General features: G+C 33.4%; 2 protein-coding genes and 1 long non-coding RNA gene across 4 annotated transcripts in view; 2 read left to right on the top strand and 1 right to left on the bottom strand.

Moving 5' to 3' along the window:
- LOC100748501 (cilia- and flagella-associated protein 47-like) overlaps positions 1-13,172 on the top strand; it is an 18,950-nt gene extending 5,778 nt beyond the window's left edge. Inside the window, exons 11-27 of the mRNA XM_033323281.1 lie at positions 428-812; positions 1,445-1,730; positions 2,002-2,321; positions 2,562-3,076; positions 4,061-4,337; positions 4,426-4,721; positions 5,209-5,445; positions 5,605-5,773; positions 6,016-6,251; positions 6,510-6,852; positions 7,889-8,047; positions 8,116-8,329; positions 8,500-8,718; positions 9,535-9,731; positions 10,436-10,661; positions 11,260-11,421; positions 12,599-13,172. Coding sequence (XP_033179172.1) covers positions 428-812; positions 1,445-1,730; positions 2,002-2,321; positions 2,562-3,076; positions 4,061-4,337; positions 4,426-4,721; positions 5,209-5,445; positions 5,605-5,773; positions 6,016-6,251; positions 6,510-6,852; positions 7,889-8,047; positions 8,116-8,329; positions 8,500-8,718; positions 9,535-9,731; positions 10,436-10,661; positions 11,260-11,421; positions 12,599-12,741 — 4,384 coding nt within the window. The 3' untranslated portion in view covers positions 12,742-13,172. The remainder of the gene's footprint in view (positions 1-427; positions 813-1,444; positions 1,731-2,001; positions 2,322-2,561; positions 3,077-4,060; positions 4,338-4,425; positions 4,722-5,208; positions 5,446-5,604; positions 5,774-6,015; positions 6,252-6,509; positions 6,853-7,888; positions 8,048-8,115; positions 8,330-8,499; positions 8,719-9,534; positions 9,732-10,435; positions 10,662-11,259; positions 11,422-12,598) is intronic.
- A 112-nt stretch (positions 13,173-13,284) lies between these two features.
- On the bottom strand, positions 13,285-15,751 carry LOC117152243. Its single transcript, XR_004462559.1, has 3 exons — positions 15,688-15,751; positions 14,105-14,259; positions 13,285-14,017 (listed from the first exon to the last, which is right to left on the bottom strand). It is a non-coding gene; the product is annotated as an uncharacterized LOC117152243 (long non-coding RNA).
- On the top strand, positions 15,363-19,422 carry LOC100743038 (elongation of very long chain fatty acids protein 6-like). Of its 2 annotated transcripts, none has more exons than XM_024370670.2 (3): positions 15,363-15,628; positions 17,673-18,067; positions 18,408-19,422. In XM_024370670.2, the coding sequence occupies exons 2-3, from the start codon at positions 17,742-17,744 to the stop codon at positions 18,940-18,942; spliced, it is 861 nt and encodes a 286-aa protein (XP_024226438.1). In that variant the 5' UTR covers positions 15,363-15,628; positions 17,673-17,741; the 3' UTR covers positions 18,943-19,422. The 2 variants fall into 2 exon arrangements, with proteins under 2 accessions (XP_024226438.1, XP_033179170.1); XM_033323279.1 differs by lacking the exon at positions 15,363-15,628 and adding an exon at positions 16,251-16,405 and having other exon boundaries at positions 18,408-19,133.
- The last annotated feature ends 2,673 nt before the right edge of the window (positions 19,423-22,095 follow it).

Raw genomic sequence — 22,095 nt, 5'->3', positions numbered from 1 at the left:
CGACGAATCCGATGATCTCGTGTCCTTAGACACACCCCATTATAGTTTTCCTCTGTGGCATCATCGGGATGGGAAAGGCATTCTCGCTCGCGATCTCATCGATGAAAGGAGTAACCCTTCACGACCAGCGAATATTACGCGTCCGACTTAGATTTTGTGAGTACGTTCATCTATCATCCCGTCGACCGCGGATTCGTTATTGAACCTAGGATCATTGCCATTAGTTTCTCGAGTACCTAACTACCACGGTTACTTGTCCGGTTCTATAACAATCGTATTTGCACTAGTCAATGTCTTCTCTATTGCATAACGACAACGTGTAACCCAAACGAAGATTCGTTTCACGCCCCTAACCCTAATTCTAATGTAAACCCGACGTATATGAACGAACAATTTCTATAATTAAAATTCTGCCATTTTCAACCAGATGGGAAGTACCCGCAACGTGTTGCTTCTTCGTCGAACCAATATCGGGTGCAGTCCGTGGAAATGCTTCGTTGTTCAGTTATATATACTACAAGCCCGATTTTACAAGGTTCAGTTCTACCGAATTGATAATAAAATGTGAAAACAGCAGTTACAGTACTGTACGTGTGAGTATGCCAGTACAGACGCCCAAAGTTAACTTCATCAAAGACCTCATAAATGTCGGTGACATTCCACTAAACCTGCCGACAAAAACGGTCGCTGTTTTGAGGAATTTTGAATACATCGAAATTGAATTCGAAGTTGATACTTCGTCTTTGGTTCATGGATGCACTGTTAGTCCTCTTCACGGAGTATTGGCACCTCGTGGAGTTGCCATCTTCGAGGTAAATATGAAAAAACCTTACGGTTTATTTTAACACTCAATTGGTATCGTATTTCTATCGATTGTAAATGATATTAAGAATCCATAACAATTTAAATTAACGTAAGCTTACAAGCAGCATTACGATTATCCAAGTGTAGCCGATTTTGATGAAACTTTGAAGATTCATAGTGCAGTGGAAAATATTCCACACGTATTTCTCTTCTCTGTTATTTACTTTCTAATACTAATTAAGGATAATGTTGTCCTTTCTGAATTTTCCTAACATCATTATAAATTTTATTTCCTGATAGCGCTATAGATTTCTTTTACTTTCTTTTTTTAATTTATAGTAATCCTTTTGCCTTTCATTTTAGATTTATATCATGTTTACTTATCATTATCTTCTATTATTAATATTCTATAATATTCTATTATACTTTATTTAATTTTATCATTTTTCAATTAGTTTCTATTAGTTGTATCATTTTTTCTCTACTACCGCATTTTCCTTTTTCCTTCTGGCTTTAGATAACTAGACCTTCGCAAAATTTGTCCCCCTTTCTCTCTATCAACCTTCGCAGGCTCCTTTTATCTGTCATGACAGTTTTTATATAACTGAGATAATAAGAAATCTTATTTTGTGCATTGCAGATTTATTTGACATTTAGCTTATGCTTTCATTTTACTCTGGTGATTCGTCTAACGATACAGAAGCATGTGAACGTTCAGTTTAAAATCACAGGCAACGTAACGTTCCCGCAATTAAAGTTGCATCCGAACTCCATTAACTTACGGCGAATAAGTGCATCCGCGTATCAACATTGCTTAATCACCGCATCAAATATTGGAACGACTATGTTAAAATTGAGATTTCTACTAAATGAGTATCCAGAATTTCGTATTTCATTATCCTCGCAGAGGCAAGATCCTGGAATAGGTATGTTTAAATTCCAATTTATCGATAATCAATTAGCTATGCTATTACATTTATTTAGAAAAAGAAACCCCAAAAAAAGATTTTTAAATTGATCCAAGTTAGTTTAATACGTATATTGAGATATAAATATCTTCTCAAATAAAATATCGGATATACGACGAACACGATTTAGCATAATTAATTATAGATCAATTTCAATTAGTTTGATATACGTAGCAGTGTGATATTTAATAAAAATTTCACCCAGGCAACTTCTCTATATTTTTAACAGGCAATAAGGACACTATGCTTGCACCAAACACTAGCCAGGATTTTCATCTTCATTTCGAACCCATCGACTTGGCTAGTTACGCATTTTATCTCCCAATCATCATCAACGATGTACTCGGCCCTGCATTAATGACGAGCCACAGATCGTCTAAGCCTTCAGAATATTTGAAACAATTCAAAAATCATTATATCGGCGTACCTAATCTGACTCTGCAAAAATTGCCTCCTACCATCGTGACGATGCCGATTGATTGTACAGTCGCAGGACACTTGATTTTCTTTAACAAACTGGTGTTTCATTTCAACACCCTAACGAACAACGTAAGCGTTCAATTATGGAAACGACAAGGATAATCTTCTCGAAAAAAAACATTCGTAGTAAATGTTATAATTTTGCTTTGTATATTTTATATATTTCTGCATTCGATATGTGCTCTATAAATTTCTGCACCTTTCAATTCTTCGTAAACGCGCGAAAATTTGAAAATGAAAAATTGCAAAATTACCTTGGAAATAATCGCGATCGTTCTATTCGTTGTATATAAAATTTCGATTCTAAAGGTGTCAGACGAATTCTGCATAGAAAATCGCGAATCAATGGAGGAGAAGATCGTCCAAATAGACATCAGCAACTTCTCGACTGCCTCGTGTCCGTTTTCGATTCAATGGTCAGCGGGTGAAAAACCGATTGTTAACCCGGACTGCATTCGATGTACGTTGCAAAAAGGGGAAAGGTGTGCGTTCTCGCTGTCGTTTCAGCCCAAGTCTCAAGGAAGTTATTCCGTCGATGCGCCAATATTCATCCGCAATGAATCGAACGGTGAGATGTTTAATAAATTATGCCTCGTCGGTGAATATCCTGCCAGCACTATCAAGGCGGAATTTTCGGAAATATTCTTCGTACCTGTGCCGTTAAATACTTCGCTGGAAAAAAAGTTTCGATTGTATATGCGATACTTCGAGAAAGACGTGGTCATCTTGTCGAACATTATGCCACCTGAATATTCCAGTGGACAATATACGGAAAACCTACTTCTTATAAATTTTATCGACACAAATATCGTGCCTGCTTCCGAGTAAGTAATTCTTTGGAACACTATAGAAAATGTTGTGATTTTGTAATCGGCTGACTGCGGGTTTTTATGCAACTTCATATTTTTATTAACATGAATAAGGAAATGTAATTTACATAAACATCTGTATGGCTCGTTAAATATCGCCAACAGTACTTTATACTGTTATAGGCTGCATGTCCTAGCTTTTACGTTTACGGTTTGAGGTTAGGTTAGGTTTAAGGCAACTGATCGTATCCAGCGTTGGATAAAATCCTAGTGTAATAACGGATAACGAATTAAGATAAAGAATGAATCTAATGAACACTAATGAACAGGTATTTATCCGACTGACTTATATTCGGATAAAAATTAGTTCAGATTAAATTCTATATAATCATGTTATATGGTACATATACAGGGTGGTTGGTAACTGGTGGTACAAGCGGAAAGGGGGTGATTCTACGCGAAAAAAGATCTACGCGAAAAAAGAAGTCGAAAATATAGAATCACAATTTTTCGTTTGAGGCTTTGTTTTCGAGAAAATCGACTTTGAATTTACGCTCGGTACGCCTGCGGTACGTTATAACGCATCTCGCTGTAGATCGTTGTCTCGATGGAAAAATTGAAAAAAAAAATTTTATTCTATAAAATTTTCTAATCTAATCTAAAATTCTAATCTAAAAATTCTATTCTTTTTTCGCTTAGAATCACCCCCTTTCCGCTTGTACCACCACTTATCAACCACCCTGTATATTTATAGGTTATATTGTATATGTATACATATGTATACTTTACTATAGTATTTTCTGTGTCTTTGCATTACATGCATTTCGTATATTCGCAATGTTTAGGTAATGTCTCATAAATGCATAAAAATCCGCAACAGAGATACTAATAATATTTTGAGAAGTATCATTGAAACAATCAAATAAGAAGTACATATGTGTCTTCTTAAAATTAAATACAATATCGAAATAATCTTTATCGTAAACTGTCTTTTACCAGATACTCGGAATTGGAGGTGAAGATGGTTTTCAAAAGCGAGGTGTCTGTTTCCTTCCGCGTGATCGTTGAATTCTTTGACAGCGATGGAATGGCTGTCTGCCCTGTAATTGTTCATGCTACATCCGAAAACAGTTTGCTGACTACGCACATGTATATAAGAACCCCGATCATCGATTTTCAATGGTCACTGAGCATCGATAAAAGAGTATCTCGAGCTTCCAAAACGTCTGACAGTTTCACCGACGACGAAGAATATGAAGTAAACTCTTACAGGCCAGTAAGAGAATTTTCTTTTTACAAAAACTCATACTATGCGCATTATGCGCACATTGCGAATGCCTGGAACCTGTATATTTTAATTTCAGAGACAAACGTCAGAACCAAGAATAGGCATTCTCACGTATTTCGGTCGAAAGAGTCGAGTATCGATTGAAAAATTGATGGAAAGTAAGCTGAAACTAGCGGTGCACGAATCGCAGGTGGTCCCATACGAGAAAGAGGTTCTTAACAACGCCGATAAATTGGGGGAAGATACGAAGAAAGGTGTAGCAGAAATCCCAAACGAAAAATCAAAAGAAACCACCCCAAGATCCGAATCAAAAGTCGAAGATCTTCAAGAGGCAATGCAGTATCCCTTCTTTCCTTTTGATGGCGAGAGCGAGTGAGTTTCCTTCAGAGTTATACCATGTTTTACTGGCGATATCATGTTTCACTGGTGATATCTGTTAGATGTGCCAGTGATTTACGCCAGTGAATGACGTAAGTCGAATATTTTTCGTGCAAAAAATCTCGCATATTATTGCATAGAATAATATAACGTGAGATAAATTAAAAACTCAACTTCCTTAAGTTTTAGACTTACACCATTTTCATAATCATCAGTCCAGATATAGGTAAGCGAAAGTATATGCATAGCGGAAGAATTTTCAACATCGATTTATCCTGAAATAAAGCTCCGTACGAAAATACTGTTACTCTACATTTGCAACTTACCTTTTCATAATAGATTCACTCTTCTTCAAATTGTATCTCTAATTTGGACATATCTTCTGTAAAAGAAATGAAGCATGACAGAAATATTTTATAATTGCCTCAGAACGGCTGTGAATAGCTTCGCTTTTTATCTTTATATGTTATTTCAATTATAGCGAGTTTGAAATTTATATGAACCAAACGCTAAAGGCCGCCGAAGAGTGGATGCACAGTGGGCCTTTCAAGTTTAACTTTTATGCTGACATTTTGTGCATTAAAATGGCACTGTCCAAGTATTATTCAAAGAAACCAACAGAGTTTAAAACTGCGACACGGAAAAGCCCGGAATTAGGGTTCGTGAGCGTGCTCGAATCGTTGATAGGACCGACAATTTATGATTACATTGGACAATTGTGAGTATTATGAAACTAACGATGTAATTCTGATATAACGATATTAATATAATATAATATAATACGATATATTTGTAATTTGAATTTTATTTAGAGTTTTCTAGTTACATAAAACATCCTGTATATGTACATGTACGTAAATCTGTTTTCGTTCCGCAGCAAAGAACTGCCAGCAAAAGATATCGACAGGGTAAATTACGTATATAATCTTTACGACAATATTCTTCAGTTCTTGACAAAGTATGGGGCTTACTTGTGCCACGTTCAACCACAATTTTTACTCAATTACGAGGAATACATCGTTCTTCTAGAAAGTTCACGCTCTAAAGTAATTATAACGCTAAATTTTCTCATAGAAAAGAATTCGATCCTGAAAGGATTAATTAATATAAGCAGGGGAAGTTCTTCTGTCAAATTCAAAAATAAAAATTCAAAATTTCCAACGCTTTAAAAGTAAATATACTACAGAAGAGAAAATAGAATTATATAAAACTTGTCATAGTAATATTATTATTATTATTCATTTTATTGTTACTGGCATTCTTGATTCTCAAGAAATTTATACTGCAGGCCTATACACGAAGATCGGGGATAGAGCTATCGATGCAAGAAAAATTGTCACCGCTGAAGTTCGAATGTCGTAGCAAACAATGCTGGCTAGATGTGATCTTACAAACGTACAAATGTTTCGTATTACCGCTCGTTCTTGAGAGCAAAGGTAAAGACGAATCTTCGCCTTCGTTCACCCCGCAATGTTCCAGACGATCTACTATTCAACGAGCATCTACAGCGCCTTCTACATCGAGGTTCGTCTAAATTTATACATATATCAGACGTTGCTCTCAAACAAATTGTCACCTACTTTTAATTGTCACAAAGTATGAAACTTACTTCCCCATGTGATTTTTTCTTCCCTTTAATGTGTCTGTCGTTATTATTCAGCGGATCTTTACGCATTTATGGAGAATTTATTGCAGGATGCAGTAGGATTCCTACGCGTAGCATAATTTTTGCTCAAAGAATTGCAAAAGTTAATTGGAAAATCACTCGTTTGAATGTTCCAGCTTCCGCAAGCAATACGAAACTCACAATACGATAATTGGAAACATCAGCACAGAAATATCGTCCAAGTCACCTGACAATAATTATTCTTTTGATGAATCATTCTTATTGGAATGGTTGCGTCAGCATTACGAAGAGGCACGTAAACAAGAATGGATGACCGATCGTCGCGTGGTTTTAAATCCCGATGAAAGTAAAGATGTGGCAGAGGCTCGTGGCATCGAGAATTTCGACAGAGATTTATCGGATTCCCTTGTCTTAATTGCTGTCACAGCTGCTTACTGTCCTTTTCTCATTGAGGAAGAGTTGAGTGGAATTTATGTCCGTCCACGAAGTTACGAGGAGGTAATACAGCATACAATGGCTGACGAAAGCATTCGAATACTCTTAGAAGCTTATTACGTATATGTTATGCAAAATAGTATTATATATTTTCTAATATTTTGCAATTTCTATAATATTTTATAATCTTTATAATCAGTAACGAGACACGACCATCGTGATTATACTGGTCAAATTTGTAACTGATCTGAAAATGTACACAAAGCAAATGTATAAAAGTTACAAAACATCTACTGAAAACACATACTTCGTAAAGATCACCAAAGTATTTGAGCAGCTAATTATTCGTTAATAATTATTAAATATTAGTTACTAATTAAAGTATATACTACATTGATAAGTCACAATATTTAACGAGATGATCTTTAGCGCTAATTGTACGTTTAAAATTATTTTGCGCTGTATACTAACACTTTGCGGACTGGAGACGCGAATTCGCGTTTTACTTCATGTAGTATCCTATAAAAATGTTAACTACTGTTGAATAGATGCTATAAAAAGAATGTTACGAATGTGTATTTAAACTACATGCTTGGATAATACGAAACCATTATTAATATATTAGATATAATATTGTTAGGAAAGTTCGTTCCGATTTTTAAGGAATTTAATCAACGTGAAAAATCATATTGGAAAGTTTTTCGCCGAAAGACCCGAGAGGTTCTGGAGGGACGGAGGTTTTGCGGATTCAAGTTGCGTGAAACATGAAGGAAGGTTGTGGAATAAAATTGCACCTATATAATTCAATAAATGTGCATCGAATCGAAATGTAAATTGCAACGAACTTTCCGAGCGATCTTTTGAATCTTTTCAATCACTGCAAAAATACGCGGTAATTCAGGCTATATGCTTATCAGAGCGTACGGTCCACAAAGTGCTAATTATTCACTAATGATGCATGCTTGCACAAAATGTCTGTACATTTTCGAATTGGTTTCAAGTTTTACTACTACGCTCACGATAGTCTCATTAAAGAATACCGTATAGTGGCTGTGACACGTTCGTAAAAATGACCAATATACGCACTTTATTATCGAAGGCACTGCACAATGCTATTTGCGTGACAAACGCGTGGAAGAAGATGCGACTTGGTTTTGTAATTTCACCATTGGAAATCATCTATCCAAACTGCGTTAAAATGTTGATGTTGGTTAGATATTTATTTAACATACTGCCAACGTATACCCCTAGGGCTAAGGTAGGCGAACGTCTACTTCTGTAGGGATACAATTTTTATAGAAATCTGAAGCTTAACGATGTTTGCAGATTAAATTTAGCTGCCCCTTGACCGAAACTGTAACCAGGCAACTAAATTTCACAAATCCAACCGTACACAGCGTCGGTTTCTTGCTGTTGTTTTTTGACAACGATAATGAATTTTTTACCATAGTATCGTCACAACCGATCATCAATCTTAATAGCCACGGTACTGCCATAATAAAGATACAATTCCACGCTAAGAAAATAAAAGAGACTAAAGGTAACTACTTTCTCTCTTCAGCATGAGATAGAGTTTGACTAACATTTAGAAGGTTTGAATTATCTTCCTTTTCCTGTATCCTACGTAACTCAAAATTTATTATTCTTAATGCGAGGAACGTTATTTTAGTTTCGATTTTATCGCAATCACCAGCATCCCTTTCTCAACAGCTTATTTACTGTTTTGTGGATCCACGATTGGTCCTCATTTTAGCAAGAATCAAATGTTCATTTTGGAGGGTCAAACCGACTGTTTAGGAATTACGAATGAATATACGATATGCAGCAAGCTGTACCAAGCAGTCGAAAAAACTCTAACTATCAATGTACCGTATGAAAATTCGACGGAATACGAAATTTGGGCGTCGGAAGAGCGACCAACTAAACCGAGTAAGTAAGCTTACTTTCCAGACATTAGTATAAATCGATAACTAAACGATGATTATAAATATTCGAACGTTGCTTGTAGATTAAATTTTCGACATCGAGACTGCGTAGGATGTGGCCGAATAACATGTACAAGCGGAAACAAGATGATTCCTTATGAAAAAATAGGAACAAAATGTGGAATAAAATTTTGTCATTTAAGGTTTAGTTTTCGAGTAAATCGAATTTGAAAATTTATCAAGTATACTTGAATATGGCTAATTCCAGACTGGGCAGTGCTAAATAATCGACAGGAGGTTGTTCTACGTGTAAAAATAAGTCGAAAATGTAGAATAAGATTTGTCCGTTCGGGGCACCATTTTCAAGGAAATAAAGTTCGAACGCGTTCAGTTAAGAGCATGTTTAGTACACGCGATTAATAAATTTTCAAATTTATTTTTCTCGGAAACAAAGCGTCTTGAGAAAAAATTGTATTCTGCATTTTCGACTTATTTTCACACATAAAACGACCTCCTGTCGATTATTTGGTACTGGGCAGTCCGCAGTTAGCCATGTTCCAGTATACTTGATAAATTTTCAAACTAAACCTTAAATGAAAAAATATTATTCCATATTTTATTCTTATTTTTTCATAAGAAATCACTTCGTACTCGGTTGTACGTGTTATTCGGCCGCACTCTGTATATAACATGTTACAGAAAAGCTGTTATACAGCATTAAGTTATACCTGTACAATATATGTATATTTTTCTTTAACATATTACAATTCGAATAATAATTTTTAATATACTCGGATCTAAAGATGCAATTATTTTATAGATACTTTGAAACAGACGCGATGGTCTGAGCTACGTTTAAGAAAGATACCTCGGAGATTGTTTTTAAATCAAAATTCAATCGTAGTCAAAGAAGGTACTAAAATAGCCCATCTATCGGTCACAGTGGCGTGTCTCTCGCCTTCCCATCGAAGCTTTTGGATCATTTTTCAATCAAAGATGGGCGACTTTATTATTCAAGTGCGTATAAAACGCGTTGACGCTATATCGTGACAGTGATTTAATTTAAAGAACAATGTACGATTGCATACGTTGTCAGTAGGTTCTAGCAGTCAAGATGAATAAAAGATGTGATACAAAGATACTTCAGTGGAAGCATCGTTAAAGAATAACAATAAAAAAGAAAATCGGTATAAGCCGGTATGAGAAATATTTACATCACATAATAGTCAGAATATATCATAATACTTTTACGACCTACCTCTTTTAAGCTCTCGTTCGTCATTCATTGAAATTGCGGTCGTAAAAGATATTTAATATCATCTGTCTGTAATAGATGTAAATATTCCTGATGTATTTATATTAGGTTGGCCCAAACGTTTTATAAGGAAATAATAGATACGCAACATTCTTTGTTTTATATTATTTGATCAAATGTCGTGATTTAATAATCCATTTTGCTCTATTAAGATAAAGACCACAACATTTGGCAGATTAGGTTACATGTTTGTATACAGATGCTGTAAAAGACATGTTTTGTAAAAGAAAGACACTCTTGAGACAACCTAATATTTTGTACAGTAGCAATATATCTTCGTCAACGCTCATCTCGTATATCATTTTTGTTGCTATAACCGTTTAACGACACACGCAATAACACGTCTGTCACATGACGTGACATCCTATAGAGATGAACATTTCCAACAGCTTGATTTGAAATATAGATAAATTCACAATGGCAAACATCACTAACCGATAATATCGTCGTCGAATGGGACGAACAAATTGAAAAATGCATTTGCACGGGACAGGACTATTATAATGAAATGTGTCGCTTGAATCTGACTGTGCCAATACCATCGAAAAATAAACAACTTTGGAGTTGCGTTGCTTACATGTTTCAAAAGACGCTGGATCCTAAAGAACGACTCTTTTGGTCTCGATATTTAGGTACGTACCCAAACTGATGAATTAATTGAGGTTAAGGGTTTTCAAAGGAATCCACGTGCTTTGGATAATCTTCAGTATTCTGTTTTTGTTTTCTAACCTCTTGCGAACGTGGCTTTTCCAACGCCATATACTGTTGCTAATTCTGTTAGTTTTTTAATTAATTATTTTTATTCGTTTCGATAAAATATGTATCTAAATATTGGGTGTGGAAAAAGGCATCGGTTACTGAGAAACACGAGGATCGTCCAGAAAGTAATACCCATTTTCAAATAACAACGATACAGATGCACCTGAAACAGTTTTCTTTATTTGTAATTTTAGTATACATACTAATATTCCATCCTTTCAGAACCTGTCACGTTTTTCGCAGCAAAAACTTTTCAATATGGTCTTCCATGTCCACCAAATTCCTTAAAAATCGAAATGAACTTTCCGGACAACCCAATACTTTCTGAACGACCCTTGTGTTACGTTCGGATAGTAGATCGTTAGGGTATTCGAATAATTTGTGCTCGGATAAGGTGGAGGGTCTCTATAGGTACATGTGGTTTATTTAATTTAAAGATTAATTAATTTATATGATTTCCATTGCATGAAGATACGCAAATTGGATTACGTTTGATTCGATGGTTAATGGGAAATAGTGCGGACTCTGCTGCTATGGAGTTTAGTCATATATTTGATGCGACAGTGACTTATAACGTGATAATATCCGACACATCTGGTATTCTTCGATTTCCCAAGACGTTTACCATAAACGGTTAGTACAAAACACATCGAGCTTTTAAATTCTATTTCTTCCTTTCTATTTCTTCATAAATAAATAAAGTAACTGCAGACAAAAAATATGAAAAATATTAAAACGAATAAAACATAAAGAAAGTCAGATGGAGATATATAAATAACCACGCATAATCAAAAAGATGTATGTTACATGAAAAATTAACTTTTTCTTTTTTAATAAAAGAAGAGGAAAAGGAAATGAAGGATATACAGGGTGTATCACAACACCGGGACCCACTTCAGAAGTGGACAGGAGGCACAAAGACAATGAAGAAAATTCGCACAAACGTGTGTCCTATCCGACTCTCGTTTCAAAGTTATAGCCTTTTTCGTGTTTCGATAATCCGTAACTGCTTATCTCCATAGAAGGTGCTCGAAATGGCTCCACTCTGTCTGTATTGTTCGACACATACCTGGAATTTTTGAAAGATCGCAAAATTATTTTGCACGACCATTGTGAACTTGCATAGAGACCTTCTACGATGATTAGCACTTGCGAATTGCACGGACGTGTTTGCCTGCAATAATAATAATTCCTTTACGTCGACATAAACTTTGTACACTGAGGAGGTAGCACTCGCTTGCTTTCATGTTGAAAGGTTAAAGTACGTTCGAATGCCTTGAAAATGTTCCATTCAATTCTTCAGAAATTGTCTTATAAATAAGACAATAATAATATGGAATGACTTCGCAGGTTTTCTTATTTAACATTTTTTGCATTCGAGTCGCGATATTGCCTCAGATAAAAACAAAGCTCGACAATTGTTTCATTACAATATTTTTTATTTAAATTATTTACTATACGTGGCTGGCTATTGCGAGCGCAGTAATATGAAATTCTAAAGAACGTCTTATAAATATTCTAATAGTTTAATAAATAATAGAATTCTAATAACCTTTAAGACCCCAACTCAGAAGTAACTTCCTTTACGATCGCGCTACAAGCTTTTCCGACCAAGATTTCACGCGAATTTTTGCGTGTTTCGGGCGGAACGTGGTTTATTGAAACTGAAAAGTGATTCTAACTTTGAAACAAGGTAGAAGACAGAACACATGTTCGTACGAACATTTTTCCTTGTTTTTCTACCACCTATCCATTTCTCAAGTGTGTGCCACGTGTTATGATACACCCTGTATAAAAATTGTTCATTCAGACGTAAGGCCTTCTGCTGACAATGTTCCAATGAAGATACACCTCTCGCCATTCGTAGATCAATTATGCCAAATAACAATGACGTTAGTCTCTGTTAACGGAAATGAACGAAGAGTGTATAAAGTCAGCTTCTTACGCGTATAAAAGTAAGTTATAAACGAATACGACATTTGTAATAGATCGTGCTTATTTATTAGATGTCAGCATTATACAGGGTGTGTCAGTATATCGTAAATATATGAGTAATAACAAAGCACGTAATTCTTAAGATTTACTTTGTTAGTGTAAAAATTGTTAAAAATGCTGGCCATCGTACTGCATACACAGGTATGCTCCCCGAATTAAATTTGGTACGGTAACTTAACCTCCGCGATCACCGGATTTGTCATCCTTTGATTTATATCTATGGAGTCATATTAAATGAAAAGTTTATTCCGAAGGCAATGCAAGTGTTGTACGATTAAAAGCGAGAATCATTTTAGCGTTCGAGAAACTAAAAACGGAAAATACGTTGAAAAGCGTGCATGAAAATGTAACTGGGACACCCTGTATTATAGAATTTAAAATCTGTTTCTTTTTTTGCGAACGACTAAAGGTATAGAATCCGCGATAGAAATCCGATAGAATCGATGATATTAGTATTTTTGTACTATTAGTATTATATTATATTATATTATAATTTGTTTATCATATATTATTTTCAACTATGCAGAGCTTCGTTTTTCTATGTTTTCATGTGTCACAGTGCCCTCTCTGCTTCTATTATAATTATTTGACGTTGCATTATCATGTGAGCCGAAATTTGTCATGGTTTCCTCTAATTTTGTCAAACACGTTAGCAGAAAACGTAAATATCACTTACTAAATATCTACGTTCGTATCGTGGCTCTAAGCTTTTACCGAAATGAATATATTATACCTCCTTAGTATTAGATATTCAAATCTTTCAATAAATTTCCCGAACAAAGAGGACAAATAAAAAATGATTTATTAAAAAACCGAATTTTGAATCGATTATTTCTCAAATCGCATATTTTATCATTTTAAATTATACATGAGAATGTTTGATGAGTTGTGTCCATAATTAGTCATCGTTAGTGACGAATTCAAGTCCATGCATTACAAGTACGTCCAACATTAACTAAATATTCATATACTATATAATTATATATAATATACATATGTATAACATATACTTAAATTTTTACATATAATAACACAAACATTAATTGATTAAATTCGAATTTTCTACGGATATCCATATCTTCTAACCGACTATAGATTGTTTTTCCCACGTCGGTAATCGCTGCAGTCTTATAATATTATCAGCTTACATTACTATATTATATTTGAAAAGGAAGTTTACTTTCAAGTAGACGCGAATCGAAACAGAACAAATTCCAAAATCGCTACGAGTATTCTGAAAAATGAAAGGATAGCGTTTTAATTATAATATTATTTACAGAGTGATACAATTAGCAATTGGTATTTGTTATGTCATACGTACTTGATTATCACGGGAGGTACATAGTCTACGGAACTACGTAGTAATTATCTACGGCAAGCGTTATCCTTCTCTATTCACGAGAAAAATATTTTAGAAGCTCCATCAGTCCCAACCGACTTAAATATCAACAATACGTAATTTGTAGACAAGATTTCCTGAAAAATCGTAGAAACCATATCGTGAGTTTACGTAATTAGTATAATTGTATTTAACGTTAGCCAAACATCACAATTATTATAAGACATTTTAAATAGTAATATTTATGATATGAAAGTCGATAAGTTTAATTAGATAATTTTGATTAGGAATGACCATTATAAATGATTAAAATTTCTTTGTTTACTGGTAATGATTATCGATAACCCGAATTTCATTTTGGTTACTGATTTTTCATTACTGATAATCGGTATATATTCATTAGCAATATAAAAAGTAATTAATTATAAAACTTATATATTTTCTTAATCGAAAATCAGTATGAAAATGTATGCAACAAACAATAAAATAAAAGATATTGATGTATAATACTAATACAAATGTCGATAAAAATATTACGATAAACTACGATATCTTTTATCCCATTATTTTGTTTCAAATATTTTCATACCGTTCTTTTGCGTAATAAAATATATGAGTTTTATGATTAAATTCTTTATGTTGTCAATGAATACTAATTTTATCAGTAATGTTAATAACGATTGACAATAGTCGAATGTAACTAGAAAATGCTTTTGTGGTCGATACCGATTAACGGTAACTACAAAAAGATTCCGGTCATTTATATCGGTTATTGACGACTAAAATTAAATTTCCGTCATCGAGAATGGTTATCGATAGCCAAAAATTAACGTGGTTATAATGATAATCAGAACGACTAAGAATTAATATTTCTTAGTTAACTCATTTTTTGAGAAATTTCTCATTTAGATAAACATTATATTTGAATAATCTAGATAACTCATAAATATTAATTTATAGTCGTTCTGACTAAAATCGTCCTACTCTCTGCTTATCGTAAATAAAGAAAAATGCTGAATCGCGTGACTGTAAAATATTTCAACAATTTGATAGCGATCGATCTCGCCACAAATTTTTCAAACGATCAAATTATTAATATCGTGAACTTCGACAGTTCGAACAAGGCTATTACGAACGACAGAGTTGACGTAAATACTACGAATTTGATACGATTCCACTGACACCCGGCAGAAAGAAAGAAAAAAGAAAAGAAAAAAAGAAAATTTTTTGATGTACTTTTTTAACATATTAGCTATCATTCCATGGAATGTAAAAATTCGAAATGTTGAACTTCTTCTTGTGCGAAGCATTTACGGAAGATTACCGTTTGTGTATCGTGAGACGCAACAAGTTACATACTTCCGCAGTGCGGAATTGCAATTCACTCGAAATGCATCATTTCTGAATTACATCTGAAAATCAGATACAGGTGACACTGCGCAGCTACGTACAACGGCGTGCGGAAAAGAAAAAAAAGAGAGAGAAGCCTGGCAGAATACGGAGCGAGTAAGAATTATTTGTTTCATTTTGCTTAAATGCACACTGTTTACACTTGGCAAACATACCTAAGCTTCGTAATGTAACAATTTCTATTGCCGTTAAATACACTTGCACTTCACTGACAATGTGCTTTATCACACGATTTTCACTTATTCGTCAAGTACATGACTACAACTATGATAACACATGCCACGGCCAGCATATGCGTGATATCTACGTGAGACAATTAGTAAAATAAGCAGAAGCATTCTCTTGCTCCTCACCACTCCTGCTAGGTAGGTAGAACTCCTTTTAATAGTACGATAGATGAATACGCGTCACTCTCCTTTGATGGACAAATGTGGTCCAAATTTTGACATCGCTTATTCAATAAGAAGACGAATTGTAGTTTTTAATAGAAGGGTATATGTATATAGAAATGGATAATACTGTTTTATACAGGTTTTCCTATGACGTAAATTATCATTTGTTTTTCTAAGTAAATAAATCACAAATAAATAATTCGTCTTGCTTCCTTGCACGGACCCTCTTCAAGTCGTTTTATTTAAATACAAATAAAATAAGTAATTATTCGTACGCTGTGGCTTCAAAAATGGTTAGGGGTTAAAACGCACGTGACTTGAGACACCCCTGAAAGGGATGGCTTAGGAATGCAAGATAGGTAAGTACGGTTCCAAGTTCATATCAAAATCAACATCCTGCGAAAGGTGAAAGGATTCCAGTGACGTCTGCTCGTGAGCCGAATGCTGCAAAACAGCATAACGAAAAATTAAAATTCAATCAGTAAGTAATAAACTAGTAAAAGCGTACGACTTGCATAATTTAGTTATTATATAATACGCATGATATTTCAAAGACGTTTTGGTCAAAAATATTAGGCTATCGTAAAATAAGAAGCTCTAACAAAGATATTCAACAATTATAATATGTTCTTTCACAAAATCGAAAAATATAAAACAACATAACGTTGTAAAGAGATAATCAATAAGGACACGTAGATATACATAATGACAGGAAAATACCGAATGTTTTATTTTCTAACATTTCTAAGATAGGTCATTATTTTTTGAAAAACAGTTTTTTTTTTTAATCTAGGTTTAAGTTTTTCTGTATTTCCTGTTTAACAAAAATGTATTAATATTTATTTGACATTGACATTTGTCTGAAAATGTCATCTGTCAGATATCCTTTACTCTTATATGAAGCGGAAACTTACCAATCTTTTTCAGCTAATAACAATATTTCGTTTAGATATTTACAGTTGTATAAGAATTGATTTATTATTCTGTTATCTTAATGATTGTCAATTTATTTCGATAGTAAGGTGGAAAGATCAATATGCACGTGTGCATGAATGTTATTTATTAATATAGTTTAGTAAATATAAGCTTAGTAGCAAACAAAAAATTCCATAATTCGTTCACTTGTCGCTACATTTTAATGATGGTTCTACACGAATAAAAATTGTTAAAGGCGAAAGCGAAATGAGGTTAGTTTCACTAAGAACACGTGGTAATGACAAGGAAAAGATTGAACTTAAAATTGATGAAAACTGATTACAGAGGGCAGAGACTAACCAGTAAAAAATGATACAATACTATATAAAGCAACAATTCCTGATACAAAGCAAATGCTACTAAATATTTCAAATACAGGGAAAACCACAAGTTCCATATATTTAAGATATTAATGCAACAATTCTATTAAACAAATTAATTTTTCAAATAGACGGTTCAACTGAAGTATTATTATAAATGAGCTTGCATCTTTAGAATAAAAAGTGAGAAAAGTAGTCAAAGGAAGAAAGTATATGCTAAGTAACAATACACTACAACTAGAAGAAGCTGAAGAATATAGAACCAGAATAGGAAAGGACAATAATATAGTTCTAAGATAACTAATGACTCGAGGAAACTTGAGAAGCGATGTAGAAATATTGTTTCCAAAAAGTCATTGTGGAAAGTCAAAATGGAAATACTTATTATACTTATTGATACTTTTATAATAATATTTAACAAAAATATCATCAATTGTCTCTCTTTCTTTTCAGCTGACCTGTACCAGAGGCGAAAGGCAATACCTTCTCTATAGTCAGAAGATAGAAAACAGATACCCCAAGATGGGCAACGCCGATTATATGCAGCTTACTATACCTAATTACTCATATGTTTTCAACTTTGAAAAAACTTACTCTTACACAAATTCTCTAACATGGAGTAGAAGCCATTACCCAAACTGTTTCTTATATTGTGGGATCTACGCTGTCATAATCTTTGGTGGGAAACATTACATGTCAAATAGACCAAAGTTTAACCTCAGAAGCAAACTTGCTTTGTGGAGTGCAATGCTTGCATTATTCTCCATTATGGGATTTCTTAGGACAGCACCAGAAATGTTTCATACGTTAAGGCATCATGGATTTTACTATAGTATTTGTTCACCTAGGTAATTTCATTTTCCCATTTTAATTTTTAAAATATTTTCAGATGACTAACAAGTTTCAAAGTTAATTAAGAAATAACTTTGTATATTTATGTCTTAAATATATTATTCAAATAAAAATTGTTTATTTTCAATTCATTTTATCAATTTATTTCTTCTTATTAGATTTATCTTATTACATAAATATTCTATATCCCTACTATTTTAAAAACTAAATGTTGGGTATTTGTCTATGTTATAGTCTGATAAATTTTGAGACATATAACACATAATATTATTTTATATAACAACAATATTTCTAAAATGCTAAAAACTTAATTACATATATTATTATTTTTTACAGCTACCTTACACAAGACCACGTTTCTGGTTTTTGGACATTCTTGTTTATCTTATCAAAAATTGCTGAGCTCGGAGACACAATATTCATCGTGTTGCGAAAGCAACCGTTAATCTTTCTACACTGGTACCATCACATAACAGTTCTTCTTTATTCGTGGTTATGTTATATAGAAACTACAGCAACAGGCAGATGGTACACCGTAATGAATTACTTCGTCCATTCATGGATGTACTCTTATTATGCTTTAAAAGCAATGCAATTCAGCCCGCCAAAATGGGTTGCCATGCTTATCACTACGTTACAACTGGTACAAATGGTTGCCGGTTGCGCTGTAACTGCTATGAGTCACTATTACGTAGCAAGTGGACGAGATGATTGCCACGTTCAGCTTTACAACGCCAAGCTTGGTATGCTGATGTACATCAGCTATTTCATTCTCTTCTCTATATTCTTTAAGAATAGTTATTTGTCTGGCAAACATACGAAGAATGTCGGAAAAAAAGATTATGCTAACGACAAGCTCAAGGCTAACTAAAATAGCATTTTTTCAAGAACGCTTTTCAATGGCAGTTTATGAAAATACCTTCTTACGAGAAACGCTGTTCGATTGATTATCATGTAGATATAATCATGTGGTTTTTTTTATATAATTTGAAAGAATGCACTAAAAAGCCCACCGAGATATTTAAAAAAGAAACGTTATTCATAATTAGTTCAGGAGCAGGACTACTTTTATGAAAAACAATCGACGAACTTCGGTTCGGAATTTAATATGAATTTTTATTAAATTTAATATAACATAATATTGATTGAAGTGTTCCTCGTCAGAATCTTTTATGAAGACATAGAAACGCATTTCAAGATAACTTTTGAAAATTTTGTTCTAGTCTTCGTTAGCATAGTCTTAAAACGTGGCTATGGTAGAATGCTCAAATAGAATAGAAAATATAGAAATTTTACGATAATCTCAAATGCTGCGCATATTGAATCTAGCAATAAATTATATGATGTCTAACGCCTCGTTTACATTAATTTAATCTCGAAACCTCTTTATTTCCATATTTCACTATTGTTTACTCGATTTGAGATATTCTTTTGAATTCCTATTATCATGCTTCTTTTATTAATCAAGTCGCTTGACTTCGAGTAATTTGGAATACCTTACTAATGTAAACTTGTTTTTACTCTTGACTTGAAGTGTACTTTCAAGCCTCAAGCAAGCGTACACGCTATTTAGTTCATTAGATTTTTATTTACGATAAGTACTTCTCTATTCAGGAAATAACACACAAAAATGCACAAGACAGTTCGCATAGTTTATAATTTTCACAATATTATTATGAACAATAGAGTCAACATGGATACTGAAACTTTGATGCGATTCTATTGACAAAAGAAAATGGCAATTCTCTGTTAAATCATGAGACAAGTACATATATTTATATGTAAGTATACCATTAATTTTGCAATAAGAAATGCAATCTTATTTGTTACATGTGTAGCCATTGTGTTGGCTATGCCAATTGAACATGGCCGGCGTAATTTCTTTGAACATTCTTAGAAGCTTTTTCTTGGCTTCACTATTTTTCTCTAATATTCGTCTGAAAAAAATTTCGTCCAATTTCTGTTCAAAGTATTAATCTTTTTAAACGTATCGTCGAAGAATATTATACAGTAGACGAATATTAATCTTGTAGTCATTAACTCAATATTATGTATAATATTCTGTTAAAAAAGAAATTCTATTCATAGTTGTATAATTTAAATGTATGTATATAGATATAGACTTTCTATACAGGGTGCTTTATATATTTTATCATATTTTATCCTCCATAAAAATGAAAAAAAAAAAATTATACAATATACACACAGATCCAAAAATCGATTAGAACTATTCCTTTCCGAGATATGGATATTTCCTGTTTATGATAATATGTTTTAGAAATGCTTGAAATATGTTTTAAGAAATTGCTGAGACTAATTTCAGTACTAACACAACACTACAGACGTTCGTCCACTGGATATTAGAATTCATTACCCTGATAATCGCATATTTATGAGATTATTTTATTCCGATCTTGAAATAATAGTTCCATTCTAATATTTACTTCGAATAGAGATAAGCTTACGATGTTTCTAATTAATGAAGTAAGCTTCTATGTTACGTAATTTATTACATTTTCTAGATGCCCAAGAGGACTTTACACATCGAGATGAACTTATAGGAAAGCTACTTCCTCCACTTTCGATGATTTTTTAAAGGTCAACATATTCAACGAGTTTTTCCTATACATATAACCGGAAGCCTTGGATCTTGACATAGTTTCAACAATTAAAAATACTACGCTGCCGAAAGATTGTGGTATCCGAAAAATTGACAGACGGCGCCCAAGCTAATGCCACCAACCTCATGCGTGCTTCGTATGAAAGCGTATGATGTATCGTCTACAGGAATCATCTCATTAAATTTTTTTACGAGCAGTTTGCATTCGCAAACTGAATCGTATATGAAACTGATAGATATGTATAATGTATAATCATATTATACAGGGTGGTTGGTAACTGGTGGTACAAGCGGAAAGGGGGTGATTCTACGCGAAAAAACAAGTCGAAAATATAGAATAACAATTTTTCGTTCGGGGCTTTGTTTTCGAGAAAATCGACTTTGAATTTTCACTCGGTACGCGTCGTACTTTATCACGTCTCGTTGCAAACCGCCGTGTAGCAGGCAACCGATACCAACGCGTACGCTTACTGTTTCTTACAAATTTCTTACGAATATCTTGGAAATTAGAACCATCCGTAGGGAAAAGTCATTCAAAATCATACTGCCGGTAACATATTAAAAAATGGTTGAAATCATTCTAATTTAAAAAATCATGAAGATGAAAAATTAACACTAACAAAATTAACAAAATCATTAACACTTAGCCAACCGAATAGGGAGATCTCCCCTCTGTAAAGTACATCGCTGCGTGACCGAACAGGGAGATCTCCCTTTTTGACTTTTTTTTTTTTGTTATTATCAGTTATTGTTTATCTGGAATTGTTCCCAATTAATTGCGCCACTTTTTCTGCTTTTACAATGTACAGCATATAATAAAATATAGCGATCTAGTGGTGTTAAAATTAATTCAAATATTACACTATCGGTTATGACTAAATAAAGTTATAATCGAACGATACCACATTGTAAAAAGATATTAAAATGCATTATGAATTTTTAATTACACCTTCGAGTCGCGTTATTTATCTCTAGTCATCTTTAATGTTTGTAATTTTACCTATATTTTTGTATACTTCTAATGTATACTTTCAATTTGATAGTTTGTATAAACGATATGTGAAATGGTTAAATAACATCATTACCGCAAAATATAATTGACCACTTAAATAATTTTTAGACTCTTTTGTTTTTTAAGTAGTGAATATTAGTCCTCGATGTTTGGAAAGATGTACAGTGAACCCCGTGGCGCGTGCGGTTGGCTAAGTATTAACACAATGAAAGGCATTAATTGCGATAAATATACGTCGATTAATTATACGTCGTCATAGTATCATTGGTTTATATTCATTACAGTCAGAGGAGTCCAAGGTCGAAACTAATTATGTAAGAAAGATAATGAGATGTAAATAGTTACTATAAATATATAAATGGATATTTTTTAAACTCTCATCTTGTTCGTAG

Source organism: Bombus impatiens, unplaced genomic scaffold, assembly GCF_000188095.3.
Source record: "Bombus impatiens unplaced genomic scaffold, BIMP_2.2 scf_0896, whole genome shotgun sequence".
Classification (NCBI taxonomy): domain Eukaryota; kingdom Metazoa; phylum Arthropoda; class Insecta; order Hymenoptera; family Apidae; genus Bombus; species Bombus impatiens.
The sequence above is the reverse complement of the archived record's forward strand: the minus strand, read 5'-3'. Positions and strand labels throughout refer to the sequence as shown.

What these genes read in the sequence shown, in the direction of transcription:
- LOC100743038 (XM_024370670.2), top strand. Translation starts at nt 17,742, where the DNA reads ATGGGCAACGCCGATTATATGCAGCTTACTATACCTAATTACTCATAT. An exon ending in TATAGTATTTGTTCACCTAG is followed by an intron (nt 18,068 to 18,407) that starts GTAATTTCATTT and finishes TATTTTTTACAG; the next exon opens with CTACCTTACACAAGACCACG.